General features: G+C 48.0%; 2 protein-coding genes and 4 non-coding genes across 6 annotated transcripts; 5 read left to right on the top strand and 1 right to left on the bottom strand.

Moving 5' to 3' along the window:
* Window positions 1–1553: 1553 nt before the first annotated feature.
* Window positions 1554–6555, bottom strand: rnaseh1 (ribonuclease H1). Its single transcript, XM_060042042.1, has 8 exons — window positions 6129–6555; window positions 5422–5546; window positions 4608–4817; window positions 4270–4369; window positions 4074–4128; window positions 3517–3601; window positions 3221–3345; window positions 1554–1801 (listed from the first exon to the last, which is right to left on the bottom strand). Exons 1-8 carry the CDS (start codon window positions 6257–6259, stop codon window positions 1709–1711), a joined length of 924 nt encoding a protein of 307 aa, XP_059898025.1. The 5' UTR covers window positions 6260–6555; the 3' UTR covers window positions 1554–1708.
* A 17-nt stretch (window positions 6556–6572) lies between these two features.
* On the top strand, window positions 6573–10813 carry rps7 (ribosomal protein S7). Its single transcript, XM_060042043.1, has 7 exons — window positions 6573–6646; window positions 7298–7383; window positions 7549–7620; window positions 8170–8313; window positions 8996–9060; window positions 10011–10161; window positions 10703–10813. Exons 1-7 carry the CDS (start codon window positions 6577–6579, stop codon window positions 10778–10780), a joined length of 666 nt encoding a protein of 221 aa, XP_059898026.1. The 5' UTR covers window positions 6573–6576; the 3' UTR covers window positions 10781–10813.
* On the top strand, window positions 7876–8095 carry LOC132450492 (small nucleolar RNA SNORA73 family). The gene has a single exon (XR_009523872.1). It is a non-coding gene; the product is annotated as a small nucleolar RNA SNORA73 family (small nucleolar RNA).
* LOC132450495 (small nucleolar RNA SNORA73 family) lies at window positions 8565–8784 on the top strand. The gene has a single exon (XR_009523875.1). It is a non-coding gene; the product is annotated as a small nucleolar RNA SNORA73 family (small nucleolar RNA).
* Window positions 9135–9354, top strand: LOC132450493 (small nucleolar RNA SNORA73 family). Its single transcript, XR_009523873.1, has one exon. It is a non-coding gene; the product is annotated as a small nucleolar RNA SNORA73 family (small nucleolar RNA).
* Window positions 10194–10413, top strand: LOC132450494 (small nucleolar RNA SNORA73 family). The gene has a single exon (XR_009523874.1). It is a non-coding gene; the product is annotated as a small nucleolar RNA SNORA73 family (small nucleolar RNA).
* Window positions 10814–12790: the final 1977 nt, after the last annotated feature.

Below are 12790 nucleotides of genomic sequence, written 5' to 3' on the forward strand. Positions count from 1 at the left end.
GAGATGAGTTTCCCCGAGATGCGTCTGCTGCTGGTAGATTGTGTGAGGGTGTGAATTTGTAAGTGTGTGTGCGTGTGTGTGCGTGTGTGTGTGTGTGTGTGTGTTTGAGAGGAAGATAACGAGGCAGTACCAGATAAGGCGGAGAAGCTCTGCTGAACTTTGACCCTGGCTCTGGGCCAGGCGTGCAGCTCTCTCCTGGAGCTGGAGTCAAGGTCAGAGGTTGCTTAGACTAACAGAGATGGTAGCTGGTTCTTATTCTGCTCTGAGCCGGTGGAGAGGGAGTCCGCTCACTGTACACACGGTCCGGGGTGCAGGACAGAAGGCTCAATGGTCAATGGCCGAGGGGCATGGACCCCACAACCACAGGGGCTGGCTTCATAGCCCAGTGCCCTCAGTCTACCTGTAGGCGACCTGCTCCTTAAAGACCTGTCTATGTACTGTCTAACTCCTACCTGCTCCTTAACGACCTGTCTCTGTACTGTCTAACCCCTACCTGCTCCTTAACGACCTGTCTCTGTACTGTCTAACCCCTACCTGCTCCTTAACGACCTGTCTCTGTACTGTCTAACCCCTACCTGCTCCTTAACGACCTGTCTCTGTACTGTCTAACCCCTACCTGCTCCTTAATGACCTGTCTCTGTACTGTCTAACCCCTACCTGCTCCTTAATGACCTGTCTCTGTACTGTCTAACCCCTACCTGCTCCTTAACGACCTGTCTCTGTACTGTCTAACCTCCTACCTGCTCCTTAACGACCTGTCTCTGTACTGTCTAACCCCTACCTGCTCCTTAATGACCTGTCTCTGTACTGTCTAACCCCTACCTGCTCCTTAATGACCTGTCTCTGTACTGTCTAAGCCCTACCTGCTCCTTAATGACCTGTCTCTGTACTGTCTAACCTCTACCTGCTCCTTAATGACCTGTCTCTGTACTGTCTAACCCCTACCTGCTCCTTAATGACCTGTCTCTGTACTGTCTAACCCCTACCTGCTCCTTAATGACCTGTCTCTGTACTGTCTAACCCCTACCTGCTCCTTAATGACCTGTCTCTGTACTGTCTAACCCCTACCTGCTCCTTAACGACCTGTCTCTGTACTGTCTAACCCCTACCTGCTCCTTAATGACCTGTCTCTGCACTGTCTAACCCTACCTGCTCCTTAATGACCTGTCTCTGTACTGTCTAACCCCTACCTGCTCCTTAATGACCTGTCTCTGTACTGTCTAACCTCTACCTGCTCCTTAAAGACCTGTCTCTCTACTGTCTAACCCCTACCTGCTCCTTAATGACCTGTCTCTGTACTGTCTAACCCCGGACATCACAGTCTCTACAGGTGCATGTGACTCTTACAAATCCAACAAAACAGGTGTTCTGTCGGATGTGTTCCCTGTTAAAAAATACCACCAACGTTGTTGTGTGGCATTAACGTTTCTATTCTATTCCTAAAATAAGCAAACATGATTTGTTTTCGGTCTTGGTTTTATAAATCAGTAGTGTAGTACCCCCTAGGGTAGATGACACCGTACTGATACAAGCAGAGTGACAGAAGGACCCAATTAACTTTGACGGAACTTTATTCGCACAAAAACCGGACATGGAACACAAAGGAAGTCAAACTAAAAGGGATCGCTCCGACGCGGCGGCGCTCCTGTACGCTCCAACGCGGCGGCGCTCCTGTACGCTACGTTAATGAGCGGGGCGTGACCGGTTGTCATGGCGACTCCAGAATCTTGGCCGCTCCCACGCGAGACAGACGGTCCGCTTCCTCGTTACCCGCATAGCCCGCGTGACCCGGGATGTGGATCTGGAGGGAGAACCAGAGAGAGAGAGAACCAGAGAGGGAGAACCAGAGAGAGAGAACCAGAGAGAGAGAACCAGAGAGAGAGAGAGAGAGAGAGAGAGAGAGAGAGAGAGAGAGAGAGAGAGAGAGAACCAGAGAGAGAGAGAGAGAGAGAGAGAACCAGAGAGAGAGAGAGAGAACCAGAGAGAGAGAGAGAGAGAAAGAGAGAAGAGAGAAAGAGAGAAAGAGAGAGAGAGAGAGAGAGAGAGAGAGAGAACCAGAGAGAGAGAACGAGATTAAGAGAACCAGAGAGACGGACGGAGATTAAGAGAACCAGAGAGACGGAGATTAAGAGAACCAGAGAGACGGACGGATATTAAGAGAACGAGAGAGACGGAGATTAAGAGAACCAGAGAGACGGAGATTAAGAGAACCAGAGACAGACAGAGATTAAGAGAACCAGAGAGACGGAGATTAGGAGAACCAGAGACAGACAGAGATTAAGAGAACCAGAGAGAGAGAGAGAGAGAGAGAGAGAGAGAGAGAGATTAAGAGAACCAAAGAGAGAGAGAGAGAGAGAGAGAGAGAGAGAGAGAGAGAGAGACAGAGATTAAGAGAACCAGAGAGACAGACAGAGATTAAGAGAACCAGAGAGAGAGACAGAGATTAAGAGAACCAGAGAGACAGAGATTAAGAGAACCAGAGAGACAGAGATTAAGAGAACCAGAGAGACAGAGAGATTAAGAGAACCAGAGAGACGGACAGAGATTAAGAGAACCAGAGACAGAGATTAAGAGAACCAGAGAGACAGAGATTAAGAGAACCAGAGAGAGAGAGATTAAGAGAACCAGAGAGAGAGAGATTAAGAGAACCAGAGAGACAGACAGAGATTAAGAGAACCAGAGAGACGGACAGAGATTAAGAGAACCAGAGAGAGAGACAGAGATTAAGAGAACCAGAGACAGACAGAGATTAATAGAACCAGAGAGAGAGACAGAGATTAAGAGAACCAGAGAGAGAGAGATTAAGAGAACCAGAGAGAGAGACAGAGAGACAGAGACAGAGACAGAGAGAGAAAGAAAGAAGAAGAGAGAAAGAAAAGGGGGGAGATACATTTTTGATCCTTATTTCGACTTTAATTTGTAAAAAATACAAATAAAAATCGCAATACATGATAAATATTTTTTTAACATTTATTTAACTTTTTTCCACTTGGAAATGTAAAAAAATAAGTCATGCAAAAAGAAAAACAGTAAAAATTTATATTGAGAGAGCGAGAGAGAGAGCGAGAGCGAGAGAGAAGGCGGCGGAGGAAGACATGGAGAGGAAGTGAACGAGGGCAACAGGAGGAAGGAGAGAAGAGAGGGAGCAGTTGAGGAAGGGAGGGGAGAAGAGAAAGAGAGAAAGAGGGGGAGGATGTGAGGGTTCAGGACGCCGCGTTACCCAGACGACCTCCAGCTGGGCGTTTAGGCGGTCCAGCCTCTCAAAGTCATCCTTGTTGGTCACCTGACCTCCTGACTTCAGCCTCCAGCCGTTGGTCTTCCAGGTCTTCACCCAGGTGGTCACACCTGAACACACACACACACACACACACACACACACACACACACACTATTGGATACATGTTTATGTTTTAAATGTACCTTCCATGCTAAATGAGCCTCCCTGGCTGAGTTGTGGTACCAGAGTCTAGCGTTTGGAGGCTGGACTCTAGGAGATCTTGAGGTCCGGCCACATACCGTTGATGGTGAACTTGCTGTCGGTGTAGATGACCAGCTTCTTGATGTCCTGCTCCTTGGCCTGTTCCAGGGCTCTGCAGGCCGCCTGCCCCACAGCAGCACACAGTAAATGGACTGCCGAGTAAACCGACTGTGCTATACAGCACCTTCCTAACCTATTGGCCACCCAAAGCGCTTTACAATATTGCCTCACATTCACCATTCACACACTGACGGCAGCGTCAACCATGCAGGGCGACATCCCGCTCGTCGGGAGCACCCAGGGTGAGGCGTCTTGCTCAGGGACATCTCCACAGTCAGCTAGGAGGAGCCGGGGATCGAACCAGCAACCTTCAGGTTACCAGCCCACCCGCTCTACCTCCTGAGCTACTGCCACAGTAGGCACGCTGACCCAGCTGACCACACTAACACCTAGCCTGCCAACGGAGGTACTGCTAACCGCTGTCTTAACTAGCAGTTTGCCTGCTAACGGTTAGCATGCTATCCGCTAGTACCTCAACAGCACAGAATATGAATGTTGCATCGGCTCTCTGATTGGTCGAAAAAGAAAACCGTACCTGGATCTCGGCTCTCTGATTGGTCTGTCTTCCCCCCAGAGGATCTGCAACGTTCCTTCAGAATGAAAGAAGAATGTCAACAGCAGAAGCAGCTAAGAGGTGTGCGTGTGTGTGTGTGTTTACCCTGCATTCAATCCATCCCACTAGGGAACAGAGACGGGTGAAGAGAGAGGAGGAGAGAGGGAGGGAGCCTCACAGTGGATGGTTGGGTCCCCAGTAAACTCCGATCCCTGCCCGCGCCCCCTTCCGTCCGTTATTAGAACAGCATCCATCGGTGTAGACGACCACAGCATCCCCTGGTGGACACCGCAGGAACAACACCACAGACAGGTTTAAAAACACACTAAATCAGCTACCCCAAAAAACAAAACCTATTATCTCTGAAGCATCTACTGTATCCATTTGATTGGACCTTCAATTTAAAACAGCACTAATCTCCAACAACCACATATGCAAATCAGGGGGCCGCCAGCGGGGTCTGCCTCGCAGGTGGGGAACCACTGGATGAGAAGGAAACCCAGGGGGAGGTCTCACCCATGCGGGTGAAGCCGTCCCCCTCCTCCGAGGAGCAGGAGGAGGAGCAGCTGCTCTCTGGGGGAGAGCTCTCGACGGATCCCTTGAGCCTTTTGGAGGGAGACTCCGCCTCCTTGTTTGAGTAGCACCTCTTCTGGCCAATAGGGATGTAGTTGAGAGGCTCCGGCCCCCTCTTGGGAAGCAGGCTGAAGGACGCGCCACTGCTGGAGGCTTCGGGACACAACGCACAACACAGGATCGACTCAGTGGATTTTACGTGTGCCTGGAAATGCTTCGGTTTTTTAGGTCAAAAACAATGTTGTTCAGAATTGTAGACGTTTTAGATGTGATTATTATCTACAGGTTGTCCTTCATTTTCGAGGAATCTATTCATCTATACAAACAGAATTAACCATATTGTTCATCACACATCCTCTTTCACAACAAAGTTTTCTGGATTTAACAATAATCCCACAATGCATAGTGTTCCAACTGTGCTCCTATGTATAGCCTGTCCTACCGTACAGCTACAGAGCCCTATAGAGTCTGTCCTACCATACAGCTAGAGTACAGAGCCCTATAGAGTATGTCCTACCATACAGCTAGAGTACAGAGCCCTATAGAGTCTGTCCTACCATACAGCTACAGTACAGAGCCCTATAGAGTCCGTCCTACCATACAGCTACAGTACAGAGCCCTATAGAGTCTGTCCTACCATACAGCTACAGTACAGAGCCCTATAGAGTCTGTCCTACCATACAGCTACAGTACAGAGCCCTATAGAGCCTGTCCTACCATACAGCTACAGTACAGAGCCCTATAGAGTCCGTCCTACCTTTGACAGGGGTGGGCACCGCTGCTGGCTTCACTCCTCTGAAGAAGGCCCAGGCGTCTTTCTCTGAAGCAAACTTCTTATAAATCGCACACGGGAACTTCTCCACCTGGCTCCTGCACTCATCCCTAGACCAGGGAGGGAGATAGGAATCCACTCAGTTCAAGTTATCAGGGATTTGGTTCTTGTTCATCACATTGTAAACAATCACAGACCCACGGTCTATGGACAAGTGTAGGATCGCTGGGTGTCTAGCTTGTTGGACATGCTTCAGATAACTGCTTGGCTCAGGGTAAAATCAGTAGTAGGTATAGATATACAATAAAACAAATAGATACATGTGTGCGTATCTCTCTGTGTGTGTGTGTGTGTGTGTGTGTGTGTGTGTGTGTGTGTGTGTGTGTGTGTGTGTGTGTGTGTGTGTGTGTGTGTGTGTGCAGGGGCGTTGCGAGGTAGTGTGGGGGCCCCAAGCAAGAATTCTTAGGGGGCCGATTGTTGACGGGGGGGGGGGGGGGGGGGGTTCGGAGCGATTGTTGACGGGGGGGGGAGGTATGGAGCGATTATTATTATTATTTTTTTTTTTGGGGGGGGGCTTTTGGGGGCCCTAGTAGTGGCCCGGGGCCCCAAGCAATTGCCTGGTATGCCTAATGGGACGCGGCGCCTCTGTGTGTGTGTCATTATGTATGTGTGTGTGTGTGTGTCCCACTCACCAGCTGGTGTACACTCCGGGCTTGGTGCCCTTGTGCACCGCGTAGAAGAACTTGCCCTTCCCCACCATGTCGTCGGCCGCGCTGCACACCGTCCTGCGGACAACCTTACAGAGAGCGGTCCATCTGAACATCAGTCCTCCACCCTCAGCGCCCGGCCCTCTGCACTGGAGGGCTGCCACACATGTTGTTGTGCCTCTGGTCTCTGCGTTTACTGTTTACAGCGCAACTCACCGCCTGGCGTTAATAAAGACCCAACAAAGGGCGTACTGTTGGACAAACACACCTTGCACGACCTGACCTGACCTTCGAGTGTCAAATATACTTATGAACACAGTTGTGAAATGTATATACTGAAGATAGCTCTGTAACGGGCTGTCTTCCTGTCACCATTAGTGGAATCTGCGGCAGCCAAACGCAAAATATATCTACTCACTACTTCCGGGTTCCCATGATTCTCGAGGAGGATGAATTGAACTCTCGCGATGTTCCGGCCTCTTCCTTGGCCGTCGTTGACAGAGGTTGGTCATGCTATTTCTCCGAGGATACGAGCTTCTATGTTTTAATGTGTGAAACAAACATTAAATCGCCATATTTTTAGATTGTACGTTATCTCGGGGCACTGATGCCTTTGATTACCTAATGTTTGGTGGTGGATGGCCGTTGTGTGTTTGTTATTAGGGGATAGTATTGTGGCTGGGGGTGGACGGGTTGTGGCTCCAGGGTCGGTCGTCCGAGGCCCCGCATTGGTTACCTCTGTATACCTGCTGGTTAAACGCCAGACCCGCACTGCTCTTTTTGATAGTAGACTTATTGAATTAGTTAATGGGTGCGTGTCGTCTAGTGGCTGTAGTGTTTCCCACTGTTAAAACGCTAGCACCGAAGGTACTGTTAGCATCAGGCTAGCGCGTCCAGGTGAACTACGACTATTGTCCCTCTATCCCAGACACGTGGACCTTAAAAACGCTGATCGAGGCATGTCGTTATGTTGGTTCTCTGCCAATTTAATTTATCGGTTGTTGTGCGTTCCACATGTACGTTACCATCACTGTTAGCTCTTTGCTAACCCACCGTGGGGCCAGCGTGCTGTGTTGGGCTGAGGCTCATAGTGACCTGTTCCATCTATTCAGACTGTTGGTTCACGGTGAGCTAATCCACCTTTCCTTCTGCAGACATAAAGGCCATGTTCAGTACAAGCGCCAAGATCGTCAAGCCGAATGGCGAAAAGCCAGACGAGTTCGAGTCTGGGATCTCCCAGGTAACGTTCACTACGTGTTAGACGAATCAGCCTTTCATCTTCATCTGTGTGTCCAGCATGTCGGTTAAAGTTTGTAGTCAATCATCGGACATCAAATGTCTCATCCCATGTGATGGCATTATTGTGTGTAAAACTATGTTTCATGACTTTGTTTAATGTGTTTAGGCTCTTCTCGAGCTGGAGATGAACTCCGACCTCAAGGCTCAGCTGAGAGAGCTGAACATCACCGCTGCAAAGGTACAAGCCCTGGAATAAAGTTGAATTGGTAACGATTGAATAGTACTTGAGGTGTCTGGGGTATCCCGATCAAACGTGTAGTTTGCATGCAATGCTTCATGAACTATATTCAAAGTATTGCACATGTCTACTCGTATTTCTGCTTTCGTTCAAAATGGTAAATCGGCCGCTCTGTTCGCTCTGTTCTATTTTTTCTTTGGAACAAAATCGTTAATTTGTTATGTTTAAAATAGGTGACTTTATCAATGTTTGTAACCGACGTGGACATCCTGTGAGTAGCTCTTGCATGGCTCTGTCCTTGTGGCGTATGGGAGCGTAGCGCTATGCTGTGACGTACATTCCCGTTCCACGACGTCGGAGAGCAAGCTCAGTCCCCGGCTCTCGGGCCGGTGAGGACGGGCGTTCTGTATATTCCTATAACTTCCTAGAGCCTTCTGGGCCGTGACTGGGGAGCTAAACCATGCAGGGCACAATCATTCATCCGTTAATGAAACGGTTGAATTTGAGTACGACGGCCCTTGATAAAAATTTTTGGTTTTGGGTTTTCAGGAAATTGATGTTGGAGGCAGCAGAAAGGCCATCATCATCTTCGTTCCCGTACCTCAGCTGAAGTCCTTCCAGAAGATCCAGGTGCGGCTTGTGAGGGAGCTGGAGAAGAAGTTCAGTGGAAAGCACGTGGTCTTCGTCGCACAGGTGAGGAACCCGTTCTCTGACCTGGGTCAGTGGCTCGGGTCCGCCGGCCGCTGCACCCCGGCAGGCGGAGGGCTTCAGTCCTGCCCCACAAGCTGCTTCTGGGTTGGAATTGTCATTTTAGTTTGCATACAATGCTTCATGAACCACATTCAAAGTATTGCAAAGTTCTAATTCGGTCGCTCTATTCCTTCACTTTCTTTCTTTGAACAATCTTTGTCATGGTTGATATGGGTGACTTTCAAAGTTTGTAACCGACGTGGACATCCTGTGAGTAGCTCTTGCATGGCTCTGTCCTTGTGGCGTATGGGAGCGTAGCATAATGCTGTGACGTACATTCCCGTTCCACGACGTCGGAGAGCAAGCTCAGTCCCCGGCTCTCGGGCCGGCGAGGACGGGCGTTCTGTATATTCCTATAACTTCCTAGAGCCTTCTGGGCCGTGACTGGGGAGCTAAACCATGCAGGGCACATGCTTCCATCTTTATCAACAGGCACTTGCATTTTTTCCCCAAATGCACCCTCAAACTACACACTTTTGTCCATTGCTTAAAGTGGACATCCTGTCCTTCTAAGACGTGTGCCATTTTGTCTGAGGGTGGTTGACGGTGCTAGTTGATATGTCATCTCAGTATTGTTCTTTTTCCTCAGTTATTGGGCTAACATGCGCCTTTTCTATTTCTCCAGAGGAGGATCCTGCCCAAGCCCACCAGGAAAAGCCGCATCAAGAATAAGCAGAAGCGTCCCAGGAGGCAAGTCGAAACCCGATTAGTAGCTTAGTCTGTGATGGAACTTGCATTGTGTTGCTACTAAACCATTGTTGTAACCGACGTGGACATCCTGTGAGTAGCTCTTGCATGGCTCTGTCCTTGTGGCGTATGGGAGCGTAGCGCTATGCTGTGACGTACATTCCCGTTCCACGACGTCGGAGAGCAAGCTCAGTCCCCGGCTCTCGGGCCGGTGAGGACGGGCGTTCTGTATATTCCTATAACTTCCTAGAGCCTTCTGGGCCGTGACTGGGGAGCTAAACCATGCAGGGCACAACCAAATCTGGATGTTTATAATATTTTTTGTATCCATCTTTTGTGTAATTGTCATTTCTGATAGCTCATAACCTAAATGAAGTGGTATCCCTGGAAAGGGTTTAAAGGGATGTACCCTAGTCTTTGTGTAGATAACTGTTGGGACTGAAGGCCAGTGTTTGGTAGTAGTTCTTGAATGGTATCTACAGGTTTTAAAAGTGTCCAGACATCATTATCTACTGACGGACCACCGCCCTAGTTGTAACACCGTACTATGATAATTCTACCTCGTAGGGAACGGTCACCCCAACTTGGTTATCCTCTCAACGGGCCTACCAGTGGGTTAAAAGTATTTGCTTTAATCCGGATACGGGTTTTATGTTTATCGATACTGTATAAATTCCTTGGCTGACATAAGTGCCCCCATGACATTATGGGGAGCGGTAAAAGCCCTTCAGGACTTGGGTTCCTCAAAACAAACGGTGTGGTAACCAGAGACCAAACAAGTGGGCTTCATCGGCCACGTCTCTGGCCGGGTGGATCATGGCGGCTGTCAGACGTGGCGGTGGGACGTGGTGTGGCCTGCGTGTTAACTAACCCGTGTAAACTAACCCGGGCCGTCTCCCACGGCTAACCGGAGCAGCGCTGGTCCGTCGTTAACGTGCTCTGTGCCCCTACAGCCGTACCCTGACCTCCGTGCATGATGCCATCCTGGAAGACCTGGTGTTCCCCAGCGAGATCGTGGGCAAGAGGATCCGCGTGAAGCTGGACAGCAGTCGGCTGATCAAGGTGCATCTGGACAAGGCGCAGCAGAACAACGTAGAACACAAAGTGAGTTCCCATGACAACCCGCGTGTGTGTGACCGACGTGGACATCCTGTGAGTAGCTCTTGCATGGCTCTGTCCTTGTGGCGTATGGGAGCGTAGCATAATGCTGTGACGTACATTCCCGTTCCACGACGTCGGAGAGCAAGCTCAGTCCCCGGCTCTCGGGCCGGTGAGGACGGGCGTTCTGTATATTCCTATAACTTCCTAGAGCCTTCTGGGCCGTGACTGGGGAGCTAAACCATGCAGGGCACATGCCTCCATCTTTACTAGGTAGTAGACTCGTTGAGATATGACCTGGACACCAAGATGTGCACGAGATTAGGGGATGTTAAATGAAGAAGGTTGTAAACTAATCATTGCATATTACAGTATGATATTGCTAGGGATATTGCACTGTACATGTACTGCATACTGCTGTTGGTGTGGCATGTATATGTACTGCGTACTAGTGTGACCGTGAGGTGGGGACAGTGTAAAAGCAGCAGTGTGTTCCTTGGCACTGCAGCGTGCCCGGTGTGTGACGTTTCCTCCGTTGTGCTTGCAGGTGGAGACCTTCTCAGGGGTCTACAAGAAGCTCACAGGCAAAGACGTTGTGTTTGAATTCCCGGAGTTCCAGCTGTAACATGCAAATGACTAAATAAATTTGTTTACTGTTGGTGACGTTTGAGAGTAATCTTTGAGTGTGTGATAGCAAACTGGCCTGCCCTCAAAGGGGAAATAATAAGCTATAGTTTTAAAACAACTCCTAAAAAGGTGGAGTTAATATGTTTGATAATATTAATCTACATTTAAATGATGTTTTTTGTTAAATCTTTTTTTCATTGAACTTCCTAATTTTCTCGTATTCTATGGTTAGATTTGCCGTCCACGAATGGTCCAGTCAGAATTAGGCATTCAACAAAGCAGTAAAATTACACGTGAATGAACCGTTACCGATCGGGTGCGTTCCAGGTAAGCCATTTTTTCACCACTTTCTACCCTTAAGTGCAGTCGAACCCGCAATTCACTACCCGTGAACTCTCCAGATCGATGTACTCCCAGTTACAGCTCGTAATTTACTGGCTAAAAAGAGTTCCTTGAACGCAGTTTTCCTGGGGTAGGAATGACGGGTATAGTTAGGTAGTTTTTGCTGCGTTATGGGTATTGGGTAATAAAGGTTGCAACTGTTTTGGTTGGGGTTAGTGTTACTTCGTGTGTAGGGGCAGACTTGCCAATGTCCCTATAATTCCGTGGCTGATATTTTGGAAGTGGAATAGAACAGCTTTAATCGGTTGTTATCCTGGTATGGCTGAGTAATAAAGTGCCTGGTACATTGTTTATAAAGGCCCTACCGAGGATAAATAGGATGGTCCTATGGTGAGTTAGAATCCCAAATGAAACGTTCTGAGTACGCAGTATGGATACTCAAGAGTTGCTAACGCCCCCATCCCCCTCCTAGTGGCAAGAACATGAATAGACGTTACATTCAAGAAGGTTGTCCCTGAAGCGCATCACATTGCCTGTTAAAACTGGCGTAGGCTTCGTCCTTGGACAATTTATCCTACATTTTCAGGGCCCAGTTTTTCAAAAGCCATCCAGTGGGATCACGGATATGATAGAATCTTGTAAAGATTTTTTCCAAAACCAGGAATTCCGAAATATCAAATCACGTAATCAAATATATACTTATATTTTATCTGGATCTAACCTGCCCTTTGGGTTTTCCAAACTTTGAAGTCGTTTTGGATCTGATTGATCCCGAAAAAAAAAAAAGGATTATCCTGTTTCTTTATAAACTGGCATTAAAGTTAGATGGATCAGGTGGTCCTGGATAGCGTAACATGGGATCTCCACATTTTTTTTAAAAAACGGGGCCCACAGGATTCAATTTGGTCCATACCATATTTGGGCCCCGGGAATTGTTGTTAAATTCTGACTTTAAAGTCTGAATTCTGAATTTGAACTGTCTTCTGGTTTATTGTCAGAAAAGCCCCGACCTTTTGTAACAGTTCAACCTCAGTTTAACTCATACCAGTGAGTATTTAATCCCAAACGAAAGGATTAAACACATTTTGGCTATGCTTTAGCTCTTAAAGTAGAAATAAATTGTTTATAACTTAACCTTCTATCTGAGTTAGACAAAACTTTTGTAAATGTAGTATTATGTTGGATATTATCCATGATTATATTATCCACCGTCTGATGTTTTTGTGTGTTAAATCCTTTCCAAGTCAAATAAATCAATACTCCATACTCGCGTTGCATATTTTTAGATGGGGAGTATAAAAATGCATTTAGAGCACTATATCTGTTAACCCGGAAGGTTAAACTTACTCAACATCAGATGGTGAAACTTGATAAGTTCAATTGATAAGTTGCGGTCCCCAAAACTAAGTTCTCACTGGTAGAAGATGAAGGTACTTGTATACACTGATGTTCTTTGTTTCACAACACATGAGAGCCTGAGTTTTAAAGTTGTAATAATCATTGAATGCAAAAAAGCAGAAAGCAAGATCAAGATTCATTCCTCAGGTGGAGAGCTGGAGGGGGGGGGGGGGGGGGGGGGGGGGCATGTGTCTCCAGATGTTGGTGTTTGTAGTGTAGGCCTGCTGCTCTCCTCAGAGGACAGGACCTGTAGGATTGGAAAGCTCAG

Source organism: Gadus macrocephalus, chromosome 21 (assembly GCF_031168955.1).
Source record: "Gadus macrocephalus chromosome 21, ASM3116895v1".
Classification (NCBI taxonomy): domain Eukaryota; kingdom Metazoa; phylum Chordata; class Actinopteri; order Gadiformes; family Gadidae; genus Gadus; species Gadus macrocephalus.

Coding starts and splice junctions, on each gene's coding strand:
- rps7 (XM_060042043.1), top strand. CDS start 6,577: ATGATTCTCGAGGAGGATGAATTGAACTCTCGCGATGTTCCGGCCTCT. Junction 6,647..7,297: donor CTTGGCCGTCGTTGACAGAG/GTTGGTCATGCT, acceptor TTCCTTCTGCAG/ACATAAAGGCCATGTTCAGT. Junction 9,061..10,010: donor AAGCAGAAGCGTCCCAGGAG/GCAAGTCGAAAC, acceptor GTGCCCCTACAG/CCGTACCCTGACCTCCGTGC.
- rnaseh1 (XM_060042042.1), bottom strand. CDS start 6,259: ATGTTCAGATGGACCGCTCTCTGTAAGGTTGTCCGCAGGACGGTGTGC. Junction 4,818..5,421: donor GGTGCCCACCCCTGTCAAAG/GTAGGACGGACT, acceptor TGTGTCCCGAAG/CCTCCAGCAGTGGCGCGTCC. Junction 4,370..4,607: donor GGACGGCTTCACCCGCATGG/GTGAGACCTCCC, acceptor GGTGTCCACCAG/GGGATGCTGTGGTCGTCTAC.